This window comes from Eucyclogobius newberryi, unplaced genomic scaffold (assembly GCF_026437365.1).
Source record: "Eucyclogobius newberryi isolate DKJ021-1_F unplaced genomic scaffold, fEucNew1.0.hap1 SCAF_20, whole genome shotgun sequence".
Lineage (NCBI taxonomy): Eukaryota > Metazoa > Chordata > Actinopteri > Gobiiformes > Gobiidae > Eucyclogobius > Eucyclogobius newberryi.
The window spans coordinates 4,767,556-4,787,987 of NW_027315835.1; the positions used below are offsets into that span (position 1 = coordinate 4,767,556).

Here is a 20,432-nt window from a genome sequence, read left to right on the forward strand (position 1 = left end):
TCCTTCGCCGCGTCTATAAAACGGCGAGAGCGACTCCAGCGCGTCGCTATCACTGCCCCGTAGACACTCGTGCGACATGCTGCCCGCCGTCGTCAAGCTCTGCTGCGGCATCACCTACCCTCACCTCAGGAGCATGGCAGGTAAGCGCTCGGTCACCCGTCCTCTTTGCAAACGGCTTGAGTTCAGAATATTTAGCGCACACGGATCCTGTTTTTAAACCTGATTTGTGATTTGAATCAGGCAGTTTTGAGTCAAATCTTGGTCTTGGCAGTGATTTATACGAATCAGTTTAATATTTTATGTTTTATCAGGTCAACTGGCAACGCTTTCTCTTGTGAAGGTAACACATAAACATTGCACACAGTAGATGGTGCTTCATTATAATAGATGGTGGTGTATTAAAATAAGTATAATAATGATTAGTTTATTATTTGTTTGCAATGTCTCTTTAAAAAGGAAATAAACAATAATCAGACAATAACTTTTGACTATAGCAATTTCAGGCTATGTGTTTGTATCTTGTGCATTTACAGTTTATTCATGGTTTTCAGGCAAATGATAAATTCCTGATTTGAAGGATTTCGTGAGGACTTTTTTCCATTAAAAATTTTAATTGCACTTCTGCGATTGCCATTTCAAATCCTGCAAATCAGGACGGAATCCTCTTAAAGTATATTGTTTCTTTCAAGCTGAAATGTTTTGTTCATTTATAATTGCATTTTCCCTACTCAACCGACCGACTTGTCTTGACTATAACGAATGCAAACATTAATAAATAAATAGAATTACCTTGTCAGACATTATAAGTGAACAAGGCGCTACAGGACTATCTGTGGTTTTAGAGTCATTCAGTTCAAAACACTGTATTGTCAATGGTCAAATGTCCTCAAAATGACACAAATTAAACCCATAAACTTTAGCTTTTAGCCGTTTTATATTGTGTTTTATTTTTTGTTTCATTCATTTAATGCAAGTCCAAACTAGACCATCTAAACTAACCTCGTCAAAACTATTGTAGTCGATGAATTCAAGCCACTTTGAGGAGGTTTTTCCGTTTTCTCTCGTACGTTTACTGCGACTGTGAAACTCCTCGGGGCCGCATGAGCCGCATGAGCCGCATGAGCCGCATGAGCCGCGGGAGCCGCGGGAGCAACGGGAGGGGGCTGTAAGGGCGTGTTAATTGAAGTGTGATGTTCTGTTAGGTCTCCAGCGCGCGGCCGTGGCGGTGATAGGCCAGGAGATCTCACACCTGCACCGACGGGAACACATCCAGCACCAGGCCAGGAGCCACACGCCGCGCTGTGACGGTACGAACGCCTCGCTTCAGCCTCTGCACGTGTTCTGCACGTGTCACGCTCCTGCGGTTGGAGCGTGCAGGATATACCCTGTTTTACCCGAGTATAAGTCGCACCAGCCAAACAAGTGCAGAAAATAGAGAAGGACAAAAAACCACACATAAGTCGATGCAGTTTAGAATAATAACAGATGAGAGAACATGGTGAATAGGTGTACGTATGCTAACGCTAACACCTTCAGCTGCATGACATATGCTAACGCTAACACCTTCAGCTACATGACGTATGCTAACGCTAACACCTTCAGCTACATGACGTATGCTAACGCTAACACCTTCAGCTGCATGACATATGCTAACGCTAACACCTTCAGCTACATGACATATGCTAACGCTAACACCTTCAGCTACATGACGTATGCTAACGCTAACACCTTCAGCTACATGACGTATGCTAACACCTTCAGCTACATGACGTAGGCTAACGCTAACACCTTCAGCTACATGACGTATGCTAAGGCTAACACCTTCAGCTACATGACGTATGCTAACGCTAACACCTTCAGCTACATGACGTATGCTAATGCTAACACTTTCAGCTACATGACGTATGCTAACACCTTCAGCTCCATGACGTATGCTAACGCTAACACCTTCAGCTCCATGACGTATGCTAACGCTAACACCTTCAGCTCCATGACGTATGCTAACGCTAACACCTTCAGCTACATGACGTATGCTAACGCTAACACTTTCAGCTACATGACGTATGTAAACGCTAACGCCTTCAGCTACATGACGTATGCTAACGCTAACACCTTCAGCTACATGACGTATGCTAACGCTAACGCCTTCAGCTAAATGACGTATGCTAACACCTTCAGCTACATGACGTATGCTAACGCTAACACCTTCAGCTCCATGACGTATGCTAACGCTAACACCTTCAGCTACATGACGTATGCTAACGCTAACACCGTCAGCTACATGACGTATGCTAACGCTAACACTTTCAGCTACATGACGTATGCTAACGCTAACACCTTCAGCTACATGACGTATGCTAACGCCTTCAGCTACATGACGTATGCTAACACCTTCAGCTACATGACGTATGCTAACGCTAACACCTTCAGCTCCATGACGTATGCTAACGCTAACACCTTCAGCTACATGACGTATGCTAACGCTAACACCGTCAGCTACATGACGTATGCTAACGCTAACACTTTCAGCTACATGACGTATGCTAACGCTAACACCTTCAGCTACATGACGTATGCTAACACTAACGCCTTCAGCTACATGACGTATGCTAACGCTAACACCTTCAGCTACATGACGTATGCTAACGCTAACACCTTCAGCTACATGACGTATGCTAACACATTCAGCTCCATGACGTATGCTAACGCTAACACCTTCAGCTCCATGACGTATGCTAACGCTAACACCTTCAGCTCCATGACGTATGCTAACGCTAACACCGTCAGCTACATGACGTATGCTAACGCTAACACCGTCAGCTACATGACGTATGCTAACGCTAACACTTTCAGCTACATGACGTATGCTAATGCTAACACCTTCAGCTACATGACGTATGCTAACGCTAACGCCTTCAGCTACATGACGTATGCTAACGCTAACACCTTCAGCTACATGACGTATGCTATCGCTAACACCTTCAGCTACATGACGCATGCTAACGCTAACACCTTCAGCTACATGACGTATGCTAACGCTAACACCTTCAGCTACATGACGCACAAACAGAACTGTGGTAAGTGTCGCTTAGAGCCTAGAACGCCCTCTTGAGGTTTCCGTGTGAAAATAATGAATAATATCACATATAAGCCGCTCTGGAGTATAAGTCGCACCACGGCCAAAACTATGAAAAAAGGTGCGACTTATAGTCCGGAAAATACAATATATGTTGCAAAACATGGCACTGCACGAGCCTGTAGTTTTTGGTCAGTTTTCTCTCTCAACTGAAACAAAAACTGTCCATTCGGAATGTAAATGTGTTTTATTAGTTCATTTCATCCTCCTGCATTCATCGATTTACATTGATTTCACTGGACAAAGGTTTTGACGGATCACACTGAAGGATTTGATGATTTCTAAGCTTGATCCATTACGTTTTTAACTCCAAAAATGTGGAGAAATGTGCATTTTTACACCGGTTTTCAGTCGGATCCAGCCTCGTTTACTTAAATCTGAAATAACGTAAGAGAAGAACCAAAATCCTCCTTTAACGATCAAATATTTGAACAAAATTAAGTCATTTAACCGTCTTTATCCTAATCATAATTAAATGTCCCAGTTTTTTGAAAACTTTTTTATACATAAAAACAGGACATGATGAAAAAACTTGTTTTTATATGAATAAAATACAGAAGAAAGTTCAAATCTATTTCTCTAAATGTTAGATTTGTTGTTGTTTTTTTATTTAATTTTTTGTTTTTTTTATTTTGTTTTAATTAATAAAAACGGTTTAATGCCAAACTGTGGAACATTCCAGTCCTTCTCCAGAGAAACAAGCTGGTACTAAATGAATCATCCTTGATAATGTTCAGGTGAAGTTAAAGCTGGTTTTAACCTGAAAACTTTTATTTCCTGCATAATTATTTCTATTTTTGTGGCAGATGTTAATTATGATGCAAATGAGCCAATCACAGATGGCGCTGATCACAACGAGGCAGAATATGAATATTAACACCTGAACACCTGAACCTCCTGAACCTCCTGAACACCTAAACCTCCTGAACACCTGAACCACCTGAACACCTGAACGCCTGAACCTCCGGAACCTCCTGAAGACCTAAACCTCCTGAACACCTGAACCTCCTGAACCTCCTGAACACCTAAACCTCCTGAACACCTAAACCTCCTGAACACCTAAACCTCCTGAACACCTGAACACCTGAACCACCTGAACACCTGAACACCTGAACCTCCGGAACCTCCTGAAGACCTAAACCTCCTGAACACCTGAACCTCCTGAACCTCCTGAACACCTAAACCTCCTGAACACCTAAACCTCCTGAACACCTAAACCTCCTGAACACCTGAACCACCTGAACACCTGAACACCTGAACCTCCGGAACCTCCGGAACCTCCTGAAGACCTAAACCTCCTGAACACCTGAACCTCCTGAACCTCCTGAACACCTAAACCTCCTGAACACCTAAACCTCCTGAACACCTAAACCTTCTGAACACCTGAACACCTGAACCTCCGGAACCTCCTGAACCTCCTGAACACCTAAACCTCCTGAACACCTGAACCTCCTGAACCTCCTGAACACCTAAACCTCCTGAACACCTGAACCTCCTGAACACCTGAACCTCCTGAACCTCCTGAACACCTAAACCTCCTGAACACCTGAACCTCCTGAACACCTAAACCTCCTGAACACCTGAACCTCCTGAACACCTAAACCTCCTGAACACCTAAACCTCCTGAACACCTAAACCTCCTGAACACCTAAACCTCCTGAACACCTGAACCTCCTGAACACCTAAACCTCCTGAACACCTGAACCTCCTGAACCTCCTGAACACTTGAACCTCCTGAACACCTGAACCTCCTGAACACCTGAACCTCCTGAACCTCCTGAACACCTAAACCTCCTGAACACCTGAACCTCCTGAACCTCCTGAACACCTAAACCTCCTGAACACCTGAACCTCCTGAACACCTAAACCTCCTGAACACCTAAACCTCCTGAACACCTGAACCTCCTGAACACCTAAACCTCCTGAACACCTAAACCTCCTGAACACCTAAACCTCCTGAACACCTGAACCTCCTGAACACCTAAACCTCCTGAACACCTAAACCTCCTGAACACCTGAACCTCCTGAACACCTAAACCTCCTGAACACCTAAACCTCCTGAACACCTAAACCTCCTGAACACCTGAACCTCCTGAACACCTAAACCTCCTGAACACCTGAACCTCCTGAACCTCCTGAACACTTGAACCTCCTGAACACCTGAACCTCCTGAACGTCTGAACCTCCTGAACACCTAAACCTCCTGAACACCTGAACCTCCTGAACACCTGAACCTCCTGAACACCTAAACCTCCTGAACACCTGAACCACCTGAACACCTGAACCACCTGAACACCTGAACCACCTGAACCACCTGAACACCTGAACCACCTGAACGCCTGAACCTCCTGAACATCTGAACCACCTGAACCTCCTGAACGTCTGAACCTCCTGAACACCTGAACCTCCTGAACATCTGAACCTCCTGAACACCTGAACCTCCTGAACGTCTGAACCTCCTGAACATCTGAACCTCCTGAACGTCTGAACCTCCTGAACATCTGAACCTCCTGAACACCTGAACCACCTGAACACCTGAACCTCCTGAACGTCTGAACCTCCTGAACACCTGAACCTCCTGAACACCTGAACCTCCTGAACCTCCTGAACACCTGAACCTCCTGAACACCTGAACAACTGAACACCTGAACATCTGAACCTCCTGAACACCTGAACCACCTGAACACCTGAACCTCCTGAACGTCTGAACCTCCTGAACACCTGAACCTCCTGAACACCTGAACCTCCTGAACGTCTGAACCTCCTGAACACCTGAACCTCCTGAACACCTGAACCTCCTGAACGTCTGAACCTCCTGAACACCTAAACCTCCTGAACACCTGAACCTCCTGAACACCTGAACCTCCTGAACACCTAAACCTAATGAACACCTGAACCACCTGAACACCTGAACCACCTGAACACCTGAACCACCTGAACCACCTGAACACCTGAACCACCTGAACGCCTGAACCTCCTGAACATCTGAACCACCTGAACCTCCTGAACGTCTGAACCTCCTGAACACCTGAACCTCCTGAACATCTGAACCTCCTGAACACCTGAACCTCCTGAACGTCTGAACCTCCTGAACATCTGAACCTCCTGAACACCTGAACCTCCTGAAAGTCTGAACCTCCTGAACGTCTGAACCTCCTGAACATCTGAACCTCCTGAACACCTGAACCACCTGAACACCTGAACCTCCTGAACGTCTGAACCTCCTGAACACCTGAACCTCCTGAACACCTGAACCTCCTGAACCTCCTGAACACCTGAACCTCCTGAACACCTGAACACCTGAACAACTGAATCTCCTGAACACCTGAACCTCCTGAAAGTCTGAACCTCCTGAACGTCTGAACCTCCTGAACATCTGAACCTCCTGAACACCTGAACCACCTGAACACCTGAACCTCCTGAACGTCTGAACCTCCTGAACACCTGAACCTCCTGAACACCTGAACCTCCTGAACCTCCTGAACACCTGAACCTCCTGAACACCTGAACAACTGAACACCTGAACATCTGAACCTCCTGAACACCTGAACCACCTGAACACCTGAACCTCCTGAACGTCTGAACCTCCTGAACACCTGAACATCCTGAACACCTGAACCTCCTGAACGTCTGAACCTCCTGAACACCTGAACCTCCTGAACACCTGAACCTCCTGAACCTCCTGAACCTCCTGAACACCTGAATCTCCTGAACATCTGAACCTCCTGAACAACTGAACCACCTGAACATTTGAACCACCTGAACGTCTGAACCTCCTGAACACCTGAACCTCCTGAACGTCTGAACCTCCTGAACACCTGAACACCTGAACCTCCTGAACACCTGAACCTCCTGAACACCTGAACCTCCTGAACCACCTGAACACCTGAACATCTGAACCCCCTGAACACCTGAACCTCCTGAACACCTGAACACCTGAACATCTGAACATCTGAATCTCCTGAATTGAGGACATATTTCTCTTCGGGGACAATACATAAATAGAATCTCATATCTCTGCTCCTCGAATGCATCGCTCATCGTTCCATCATTCACTCCCGGAGCGTCCGAGCGCCAAAGCAACGTCTTATCTTCCTTCTGTCCTTCCTTCCTTCCTTCCTTCTTTCCTTCCTTCCTTCCTTCCTTCCCTCCTTTTATCCATCTGCCATTATCATCCTCCTCTTCAGTCCGTCCAGATTGAAACGTTGCCGTTCTCCATCCACAGCATGAAGCGTGTTGTTTGAGGCGACACATGTACGAGATTAGATTAGACACATTATCTCACAGTTACAGTCGTGGCCTCGCTGGCTTTTTACGGCAAAGTGTAGAAGCGACATTTTCAGCGGGACATAAAGATGCGAAAAGGAGACCGCCCGCTCGCCAACAGCGCTTTGCAATCACCGTTTGATTCCCTCCCGACGTAACGCTGTGATAATTGTGTCTTTAGTTTCAAAAGTGGTGTCTTCCCTTCAACGTTTCTTTATCTGTCGTTGATAAAAGAGTCTAGACGTTCAAGCAAATGTGTCAAGGAGGTTCCAGAGGCATCGTGGGACTTTTGGGAAGCGTTCAGACGTGTGGATGACAGTCCTCTTTGAGGAGATTGTAAAAATGAAGGTTGAGGAGGTTTGGGAGGAAAAACCGGACAAAAACGTCGATAAACACAGGAAACGGAGCGATTGACGTCAACGCGTGAAACATTATGGAAACAGCGGGCGCGAGGAACATGTTTTCTGACAGTTTAACCGATCGTTTGACAAAATAAAGTGTTGTCGTGTGTTTCATTTGCCAAATAACGACAATAATAAGTGCATTTAACTGGCTTCAGCCCTGGTTTACAACGAGTTGAAATGATGTTTGAAGTTGAACAAAATGGTCAAACTGTAGGTAAAGTGAGAAGCAACATGTTACTCAGATATAATCATGTTTTCGTTTTTGTGAATTTAGCTCCTAAAAATCTTTATATTGTTCATAATTAGGGCTGAAACTTGTTTTAGAAGTTGACATTGTACGTTTAAAATACATTATCAAACAAATAAAGGTTGAAATGTGGAGAATATTTACGAATAAAATGTATTATTGTGTTATTATTGTGTTATTATTGTATGTATTATTATGTATTAAGTCTTTTTGTGTTTCTATTAGAGTTTTGTATTACGATTACAATGATCAAAATAGTTATTTATTTGTCAAAATTAGTTGATTAATCATTTTGCAGCCATAATTATAATATTCAAAAACATGATTATTAAACAATTTCAAAGATTTTACAAGTAACATCACAATTTATCAAATGAAAGCTGATCAAAAAGCTTGAAAATACCATTTATTTACTAAGACAAATCACATTTTTAGCAGACGATTCTATGATTTATCTCATGTGACCGTCATAATGATGATTTATTGATTTATTGACCTGTGTATTCATGATTGATTTGGACCATTTCCAGAGCCCTCGTTTTCCAGCGCGCAGCCGGCCAGAGCAGAGCAGTGGTTTTATCAGAAGCTGGGACGTGACGCCATGGAGACGGCTCTGGGGATGCTGCAGGAGCGGGACGGCTGGAAGCGCGAGGTCACCGAGGTAACAACCAGGATATGCAATAAACAATACATCATATTCATTATCACAAAATATCACATTTTTTCACACAAGGAAATTCTCAAAAACTCATCTAATGTCACTTTCTTTTTATTTGGCGAATACAAATACATGACAGCGACTTTATTTTGTTGAATTAATGTTTAGAGCGTCAAAAAGGTTTTTTCTTTGTGTAAATTCTGCATAAACTGGAATTTTTGTCCCTGGTGTGATGTCACTTCCTGTCATTTTCTACAGATTTTCAACATTTTCTCCACAAATACCTGCTCGATTGGTGTAAAACAATAATGTAATACGTACAACAGGTATAAACACACCAAATAAAGTCAAAATTAGAACATCATAAAAACCTGTGTCCAGCAGGTGACGCACCAGACCGAGTTACAGGTCAGATCTGTGGATCACTCTCACAGTAAAAAAAACAACAACAAAAAACATTTTTTTTTCAATTTTTGAGAAACAATATCACACAGAGAATAAAATAAATGCTATCAATAATTTAAAAGCAATAATTATGCAAAAGATATGCAGGTAAAGTCATATTTTCTGCACAGAGACACACGGGTGATATCAGTTTGTGTCAAAAGTGAGGAAATTTGATTTTAACGTCGTTTTAATGCAGATTTTAACTGAACGACTCTCATGTCATTCTCCTTTTTTTCCCGCCAGAGCAACGGCGACTTGATCTGCAGCAAAGTCCTGCGCGGGAACAAGAAGGTGTTCAGACTGGAGGCCGTGCTGGACGCCACCGTGGACGAGCTGTACGACGTCCTGTTCCTGCGGCTGGAGGAGATGCACCGGTGGAACCCGAGCATCCAGCAGATCAGGGTGAGCGCGGCGCCACCACCAGGGGGCGGCCACGCGCCGGGGGGGTTCGGGTTACGCCGCGACAAGCCTAAGTCCATAGAATTAAGACGTAACTTCGAGAAAAAGGATCATGGTCTGTGTAGTTCCCGCTGATATTTCGGTTATCGGCCGCAGCGTTTAGCCTCGTATCGGATATCGGTATCGGTATCGTCTCAGAAGATCTATAAATTGAACCAAACCTAAACGTTGGATCATATTACAGATGTCAATCACACAATAATACGATAATACTACATAAACAACTAACTGTCACTTTTAAATTTGATAGAGAATCAGGCACGATATTCAATAACATTTTCAACACCGCAATGACGATAAAACATGGATATATCTATTTTTCACAATAATAATGATGATTTTAAAAAATAATTCAAGAAAAGCTAATTTTTCTCTTATTTATGTGAAATATTTCACTTTTGATATTTGTTTATTTGAATATATATTTTCCGTACAACTTTTAATATCACTTTCCCGTTATCGATCTCTTTGACAAAACGGAAGGATCGCAGTTTACAACAAATACATGACATTTAAACTCACATTAGGTTTCACTTTTTTACTTTTATGTGCGAAATGAACCTGCACAAATGCAGCGTTTTGTTTGTTTGTTTGTTTGTTTGTTCTGGATCAAACCAAGTCTACCTCAGTGAGAGCGCTGTTTTACGACACAGTTTGGGACATGGATCAGTTGGTTTCTGAAAGCGATGGAACGTTTTGTTAAAGCTGCACTGCGGAACCTTTCTGGTGCTGTGTTCATAATTCTCTTGGTTTAGTCTTGAAATAACACACATAAATGCACAAATAAATATCAAAAATGAATTAAATCGAGCTGAAACTAACATTTGGACTTGATTTGAAAATGTATAATTTTGACCAACTTTTATTCTAATTAATCTTTTTCATGATTGTGTTTCTTTGGTTGGTAGAAGTCTTTTAATAATATCTTTATATAATTTTATATTTTTAATTCCTTGTTCTCTGGTTATGTTATAAAAAAAAAAAAAAGTTAAAAAAATAAAAATAATAATAATCTAGCTCTCTAAAAATCGAGCCGCTCTCGTAAGTTGAACATGTGACCCTGTCGTCGGCAGGTGCTGCAGAGGGTGGGCCCGGAGACCGTGGTCACGCACGAGGTTTCCGCGGAGACGGCGGGGAACCTGATTGGTCAGAGGGACTTCCTGAGCGTGAGGCACAGCTGTAAACACCAGTCCAGAGTTTATCTGGGAGGAACCGCCATCCAACTGGAGGCCCTGCCCCCCCAGAGCGGCTTCGTCAGGTACGAAGTACAAGGGTACTACGGGAGTACTATTACAGGAGTACTATTACAGGAGTACTATTACAGGAGTACTATTACAGGAGTACTATTACAGGAATACTATTACAGGAGCACTATTACAGGAGTACTATTACAGGAGTACTATTACAGGAGTACTATTACAGGAATACTATTACAGGAGTACTATTACAGGAGTACTATTACAGGAATACTATTACAGGAGTACTATTACAGGAGTACTATTACAGGAGTACTATTACAGGAGTACTATTACAGGAGTACTATTACAGGAGTACTATTACAGGAATACTATTACAGGAGTACTATTACAGGAATACTATTACAGGAGTACTATTACAGGAGTACTATTACAGGAGTACTATTACAGGAGTACTATTACAGGAGTACTATTACAGGAATACTATTACAGGAGCACTATTACAGGAGTACTATTACAGGAGTACTATTACAGGAGTACTATTACAGGAATACTATTACAGGAGTACTATTACAGGAGTACTATTACAGGAATACTATTACAGGAGTACTATTACAGGAGTACTATTACAGGAGTACTATTACAGGAATACTATTACAGGAGTACTATTACAGGAGTACTATTACAGGAGTACTATTACAGGAATACTATTACAGGAGTACTATTACAGGAGTACTATTACAGGAATACTATTACAGGAGTACTATTACAGGAATACTATTACAGGAGTACTATTACAGGAGTACTATTACAGGAATACTATTACAGGAGTACTATTACAGGAATACTATTACAGGAGTACTATTACAGGAGTACTATTACAGGAGTACTATTACAGGAATACTATTACAGGAGTACTATTACAGGAGTACTACTACTGGAGTACTGTTACGGGAGTACTACTACTGGAGTACTGTTACAGGAGTACTATTACAGGAGTACTACTACTGGAGTACTATTACAGCAGTACTATTACTGGAGTACTACTACTGGAGTACTATTACTGGAGTACTATTACTGGAGTACTATTACAGCAGTACTATTACGGGAGTACTACTACAGGAGTACTGTTACAGGAGTACCATTACAGGAGTACTACTACTGGAGTACTATTACAGAAGTACTATTACAGGAGTACTATTACAGCAGTACTATTACGGGAGTACTACTACAGGAGTACTATTACAGGAGTATTACTACTGGAGTACTGTTACGGGAGTACTACTACAGGAGTACTGTTACGGGAGTACTGTTACAGGAGTACTACTACAGGAGTACTATTACCTTGAGTACTACTACAGGAGTACTATTACAGGAGTACTATTACAGGAATACTATTACAGGAGTACTATTACAGGAGTACTATTACAGGAATACTATTACAGGAGTACTACTACTGGAGTACTGTTACGGGAGTACTACTACTGGAGTACTGTTACAGGAGTACTATTACAGGAGTACTACTACTGGAGTACTATTACAGCAGTACTATTACTGGAGTACTACTACTGGAGTACTATTACTGGAGTACTATTACTGGAGTACTATTACAGCAGTACTATTACGGGAGTACTACTACAGGAGTACTGTTACAGGAGTACCATTACAGGAGTACTACTACTGGAGTACTATTACAGAAGTACTATTACAGGAGTACTATTACAGCAGTACTATTACGGGAGTACTACTACAGGAGTACTATTACAGGAGTATTACTACTGGAGTACTGTTACGGGAGTACTACTACAGGAGTACTGTTACGGGAGTAGTGTTACAGGAGTACTACTACAGGAGTACTATTACCTTGAGTACTACTACAGGAGTACTATTACAGCAGTACTATTACAGGAGTACTATTACAGGAGTACTATTACAGCAGTACTATTACAGGAGTACTATTACAGGAGTACTATTACAGGAGTACTACTACTGGAGTACTGTTACGGGAGTACTGTTACAGGAGTACTACTACAGGAGTACTATTACCTTGAGTACTATTACAGGAGTACTATTACAGCAGTACTATTACAGGAGTACTACTACAGGAGTACTGTTACGGGAGTACTGTTACAGGAGTACTACTACAGGAGTACTATTACCTTGAGTACTATTACAGGAGTACTATTACAGCAGTACTATTACAGGAGTACTACTACAGGAGTACTGTTACAGAAGTACTACTACAGGAGTACTATTACCTTGAGTGCTATTACAGGAGTACTATTACAGCAGTACTATTACAGGAGTACTACTACAGGAGTACTGTTACAGGAGTACTGTTACAGGAGTACTATTACAGGAGTACCATTACAGGAGTACTACTACTGGAGTACTATTACAGCAGTACTATTACTGGAGTACTACTACTGGAGTACTATTACTGGAGTACTACTACTGGAGTACTATTACAGAAGTACTATTACAGGAGTACTACTACAGGAGTACTATTACAGGAGTACTACTACAGGAGTACTATTACAGGAGTACTACTACGGGAGTACTATTACAGCAGTACTATTACAGGAGTACTACTACGGGAGTACTACTACGGTAGTACTATTACAGGAGTACTATTACTGGAGTACTATTACAGGAGTACTACTACAAGAGTACTATTACGGGAGTACTACTACCGGAGTACTATTACCTTGAGTACTATTACAGCAGTACTACTACAGGAGTACTGTTACAGCAGTACTATTACAGCAGTACTATTATGGGAGTACAATTACAGCAGTACTATTACAGCAGTACTATTACAGGAGTACTATTACAGCAGTACTATTACGGGAGTACTATTACGGGAGTACTATTACAGCAGTACTATTACGGGAGTACTATTACGGGAGTACTATTACAGGAGTACTATTACAGCAGTACTGTTACGGGAGTACTATTACAGGAGTACTATTACAGCAGTACTGTTACGGGAGTACTATTACAGCAGTACTATTACAGCAGTACTGTTACAGGAGTACTATTACAGGAGTACTTTGGTGGAAAATAAAGTCCTTCCTTTCCGTTGTCGTATTAATCCGAGCCCAGTTTGTTGTTTATCAATTTTTTCATCAATTCAAATCAATTTTATGGAACGTACATAATGAGACGTACATAATGTAACGTACATAATGTAGCGTACATAATGTAACGTACATAATGTGACGTACATAATGTAACGTACGTAATGTGACGTGCATAATGTAACGTACATAATGGAACGTACATAATGGAACGTACATAATGGAACGTACATAATGGAACGTACATAATGTAACGTACATAATGTGACGTACATAATGTAACGTACATAATGTAACGTACATAATGGAACGTACATAATGTAACGTACATAATGTAACGTACATAATGTGACGTACATAATGTAACGTACATAATGTAACGTACGTAATGTGACGTACATAATGTAACGTACATAATGTGACGTACATAATGTAACGTACGTAATGTGACGTGCATAATGTAACGTACATAATGTAACGTACGTAATGTGACGTACATAATGTAACGTACATAATGTAACGTACATAATGTGACGTACATAATGTAACGTACATAATGTAACGTACATAATGGAACGTACATAATGTAACGTACATAATGTAACGTACATAATGTGACGTACATAATGTAACGTACATAATGTAACGTACGTAATGTGACGTACATAATGTAACGTACATAATGTGACGTACATAATGTAACGTACGTAATGTGACGTACATAATGTAACGTACATAATGTGACGTACATAATGTGACATACATAATGGAACGTACATAATGTGACGTGCATAATGTAACGTACGTAATGTGACGTACATAATGTAACGTACATAATGTGACGTACATAATGTGACGTACATAATGTAACGTACATAATGTAACGTACGTAATGTGACGTACATAATGTAACGTACATAATGTGACGTACATAATGTAACGTACGTAATGTGACGTGCATAATGTAACGTACATAATGTAACGTACGTAATGTGACGTACATAATGTAACGTACATAATGTAACGTACATAATGTAACGTACATAATGTGACGTACATAATGTGACGTACATAATGTAACGTACATAATGTAACGTACATAATGTAACGTACATAATGTAACGTACATAATGTGACGTACATAATGTAACGTACATAATGTAACGTACGTAATGTGACGTACATAATGTAACGTACATAATGTGACGTACATAATGTAACGTACGTAATGTGACGTACATAATGTAACGTACATAATGTGACGTACATAATGTGACGTACATAATGGAACGTACATAATGTGACGTACATAATGTGACATACATAATGGAACGTACATAATGTGACGTACATAATGTGACATACATAATGGAACGTACATAATGTGACGTACATAATGTAACGTACATAATGTGACGTACATAATGTGACATACATAATGTAACGTACATAATGTAACATACATAATGTAACGTACATAATGTGACGTACATAATGTAACGTACATAATGTGACGTACATAATGTAACGTACATAATGTAACGTACATAATGTAACGTACATATGGAACAAAAACATACTCTTCACAAACAGGAGATGTGGTGTTGTCATGGGGATGATTCATATTCAGTTCATAAACAAACCGTCGGGGTCAGAGGACGTTCAAGAGGAATGTTTTCCATTAAGACCATGTACACATGTACACAGTACACATGTACACATGTACACAGTACACATGTACACATGTACACATGTACACATGTACACAGTACACATGTACACAGTACACATGTACACAGTACACATGTACACATGTACACAGTACACATGTACACATGTACACAGTACACATGTACACAGTACACAGTACACATGTACACATGTACACATGTACACAGTACACATGTACACATGTACACAGTACACATGTACACAGTACACAGTTAAGCCAGTATTTATATAAACGCACATCCGCCGCCTTCTGTTTGATCAAAAGTACTGCGTACACTCATAATTGTGCTCTTGAGCGCTCGTAAACATGTCAGGACTACGAACTTTGACTGACTCTTATAGAATTATATTATGATTATTATTTGATTTGTGTATGTCGCACGGCGCAAAAGAAATTAGGACCAAAAAATTGCTTTACAAATCTACATCAATGTTTTTAAGACATTTACAGGAGATATTTCCGATTAGTGCCAAAAAATGTGAAAGTACAATTTAAAAAATGCTGATGAATTGTTTTGGTTCCACGTTAACACCTCAATAAAACATGAACAAAGACTTAAAGCGCCCCCTACAGGCCGGACGACTCATTGAACTAAAATGCAATTAACATCAATATATTTTGAATTTTGCAAAGATTTGTATATTTTTTATTACAGAATATCTTATTTTTTTAGGTTAGGTTTTTTTTAGGCCAAAACTCAGCTAATGTCAAAAAAATTTTTATTCGACAAATAAAAATATGAGAGCGACTTTATTTTGTTGAATTCATGTTTAGAGTCAAAAAAGTTGTTTCTTTTCTGTAAATTCTGCATCAACTTTGACCGGAACGAGTGTCCCTGCTGTGATGTCACTTCCTGTCCCTGGTGTGATGTCACTTCCTGTCATTTTCTACAGATTGTTCAACCTTTTCTCCACAAATACCTGCTCGATTGGTGTCAAACTATAATTCATATTTACAACAGGTATAAATACACCAAATAAAGTAAAAGTTAGAAAATCGTAAAAAAAACCTGTCATACGTCACTTTAATTCACAACAAACAAATCATTCATTAGACATAATTCAGATGTAGTAACTAAATTAAGGGGTTTGGGTTTTTGTAATTAACAATTTGTTTATTATGAATACATTTTTTTTTCTTCATACTTTCTTGAGGCTCATTCAGGTGTATTTGTTATTAAGTGTTACTTGTGTTTTACATCTTTGTTTGAATGATTTGACATATTTGACATATTGAAAAAGGAGTAAAGAGATTTCACAATGTTGATGTGTTTGTTTGTTTGTTTGTTTGCTTGTTTGTTTGTTTGTTTGTTTGTTTGCAGAGCGGAGGACGGACCCACCTGCATCGTTATCGAACCGGCGGACGACTCTCCGAGCAGAAGCAAATTCACGTGGCTTTTGAACATGGATGTCAAGGTAAAACCCGCGTGCGTCGCCGTGTTTTAGCATTTAGCACGGCGCTAGCAATCGGCTCCGACGTGCGGCGCTCGCGGGGGGAAAACGTTCGGAGCCTCCCGCTAAATTTCCGAACTAAGTACCTCAAAACTCCTGCCGTGGACGCGACAGACTGATACCAGTGGAACGTGCGCCTGGCAACGAGGAAAAAAAGGCCCAAACACAGACAAATTTAACTGTGACGGACTTTTTTTCCGTTTCATTTATTCGTCTTGATGTTGTATTGTGTGTGTGTTTTTTCCCGTTCTACGTTTATTCCTTATATTTGTAAAAGAAAAAATAACAACAACGAAAATAGAAAAAGAGACATTTGGACACGCCCTTTGTAGCTGATGGATCAAACCTTATTTTTAGTCATAAAATCAAGATATGTTCAACAGATATTTCAGATTTTCTCACAACACAGGCTCAGTCAAAGCAATAAGAGCGAAGGCTACAAACCCCCTTAAAGCCCCCCGGCCCCCTTAAAGCCCCCCCTTAAAGCCCCCCCATGTGTGCAGCGCTTCTTATCGATGTCGTCTTCTCTTTGGCAGGATAAAGCTCTGTATTCCTCTTTGTTCGTGTGAATGTTGCGAATGTGGATGTTTTCCAACCAAATTAGAGATGAAATTCTGTGAAGGAGCGACGGGGAAATGAAAAGAAACATGTCCAAAGAAAAGGAGGAGGCGTGTTGTGCGATAAAATCCATGTGGCATCAAAGGACTGAGCGTGCGCCAGTGCGGCACAACTAATGTTTTACAAATATGTCCCGAAAAACATCTGAACACCTAAACGGGCTTTTGGAATAGAACCTAAATCCACCAGAATACAGGGAATTACTTTAGCTGGTTAAGAACAAAATGTTACTTTAGAACAGGAAACTACTGAATGTTACATAATAGTCATATCTATTGTAGTATATGGTTAAAACCAGCAGAAGACATTAATAAGAGCTGAACAAATACCAAATAACCCTGAATTAAACACTCACATTTATGCAAATTAGGAGCTAGTTAGCAGCGATGTTAATAAATGTACCCTAAAAAAAGTTACCAAATGATTATTATTATTATTATGACGCATTTTAAAAGATACTCTTCTGCGTTGGCTCTTCTGCGTCAGTTTTTCTCCATTAGCTCTTATGCGTTAGCGCTTCTGCATTAGCTCTCCTGCGTTCTGAATTAGCTCTTCTGCGTTAGCTTTTCTGCGTTAGATGTTCTGCATTAGCTCTCCGGCGTTAGCTCCTCTGCGATAGCTCCTCTGCGTTAGCTATTCTGCGTCAGATTTTCTGCATTAGCTCTTCTGCGTTAGCTCTTCTGCGTCAGATTTTCTGCGTTAGATCTTCTGCATTAGCTCTCCGGCGTTAGCTCCCCTGCGTTAGCTCCCCTGCATTAGCTGCCCTGCGTCAGCTCCGCTGCGTTAGCTCCCCTGCGTTAGCTCCTCTGCGTTAGCTCCCCTGCATTAGCTCTCCGGCGTTAGCTCCCCTGCGTTAGCTCCCCTGCGTTAGCTCCTCTGCGTTAGCTCCTCTGCGTTAGCTCCCCTGCGTTAGCTCCTCTGCGTTAGCTCCCCTGCGTTAGCTCCCCTGCGTTAGCTCCCCTGCGTTAGCTCCTCTGCGTTAGCTCCCCTGCGTTAGCCCTCCGGCGTTAGCTCCCCTGCGTTAGCTCCCCTGCGTTAGCTCCCCTGCATTAGCTCCGCTGCGTTAGCTCCCCTGCATTAGCTCCCCTGCGTTAGCTCCCCTGCGTTAGCTCCCCTGCGTTAGCTCCCCTGCGTTAGCTCCTCTGCGTTAGCTCCTCTGCGTTAGCTCTCGTTGACCAGTGGGTGAAGGACACTGAGATGACTGGATGTCTAACATGAGCCCCGCCTTCTTTCAGGGCTGGCTGCCGAAGTCGCTGGTGAATCAGGCCATTCCCCGAGCACAGCTGGACTTCACCCGACACCTGCGCAGGCACCTGACGGCAGGGGGCGCTCTGACGGCAGGGGGCGATCTGGCAGGGGGCGCTCTGAGGGGCTGAGGGCGGCCGCCGAAGGAGGTGCCGCGCATCCAAGAGGAACGATTTACAGCAACACACCACCCAAACGAACACTATCTGCAACGACAGGACTTTTGATGTGGAGAAACTGATCGGCCGAAACATTACGACCATCGACCTCCTTCAAGTGAACCAGATATGAACCAGAAATGAACCAGAAGTGAACCAGAAATGAACCAGAAATGAACCAGAAATGGGCCAACCCTTTAAAATAAGGTTAAGGTTAAGGTACACTTTATTGTGCCTTAGGCAAAAGTTCCTTAGTGAACTGTTTAAGGTCTTATCAAGCACAAGTTATTCGTTTATGCACTAATAAGGCATTTACTAGCTCTTATAGATGGCTTATAACACCTTATAAATGTTAATAAGCCATCAATTAAAAAAAATATGTGTTTTTAATAAACCATGTACAAAATGTTTGTTAGAGCTATAAAAAACTGCTTAAAAAAACGTTTTTAATAACCAAGTGATAAAAGCTCGTAAATGCCTTATAAGCGCTTATAAACACGTAACTTGTGCTTATTAACGCTTAATAGTCCAATAATAAAGCTTATTTTAAAGCAGGAATGTAAACTGCAAAAGTAAATAATGACTGGATTTGAAGATGCATTTCTCCATTTTATCTCCTGAAAACTTCCACTGTATGGCATTAAACATATCTGTCTCCATGGGAACAAGCTCTTAGCTAAGTTACAAGTCAGATCAGTGAAGAGGCGACCTTCTGTATTTTTGAGCAACAAAAACACCAGCAATTGAATGAATACAAGATATACAGGTTTAATGCCGTACTGTGAAACATTCCAGGCAAAGTAGCAGAAAAGTGACATATTGCACCTTTAAGGATGGATTGTTTTGAATACTTTTGACAGATTTATATTTATTTAGTTTAAATTTACAGCTGTTTATATTCTTTTTCTTTTTTTCTCCATTCAATCTCACGTGTTTCAATATTATTTTTTCTCATTTCTGGAAAAAATACCTCTGAAACGATCTGTGAAAATGTGTACATTAAATATATAAATGCAAAGATGATTTAAACAAGAATAAAAACCAGAAATACACGGGAAAAGATACAAAAAATTCTAAATCATATTCAGTTTAAGTCATTTTAACCCAACAAAACCCACTTATCCACCCACTATTTACAACGCAAAACGATTAAGCTTTTGGAAATTGCATTGCATTATTTTACCATGATTATTTTGTACTTTTGCTATGACTGTTTGTGTCAGAAAAAGCTCTTGGAGAGTTGGAATTAAAAAGATAAAAACACAGATACTGGAGGAGAAGCGTTGACCTCGCCGCTGCGCTGCCCTCGCCGTCGAGAGGCCGGAATTCAATAGG

At 41.2% G+C, this 20,432-nt stretch overlaps 1 protein-coding gene across 1 annotated transcript; it reads left to right on the forward strand.

Moving 5' to 3' along the window:
• The first annotated feature begins 31 nt into the window (after positions 1-31).
• On the forward strand, positions 32-19,070 carry star2 (steroidogenic acute regulatory protein 2). The gene is made up of 8 exons (XM_072456807.1): positions 32-140; positions 1,203-1,301; positions 7,700-7,708; positions 8,584-8,714; positions 9,402-9,560; positions 10,691-10,875; positions 16,947-17,040; positions 18,930-19,070. Exons 1-8 carry the CDS (start codon positions 77-79, stop codon positions 19,068-19,070), a joined length of 882 nt encoding a protein of 293 aa, XP_072312908.1. The 5' UTR covers positions 32-76.
• The last annotated feature ends 1,362 nt before the right edge of the window (positions 19,071-20,432 follow it).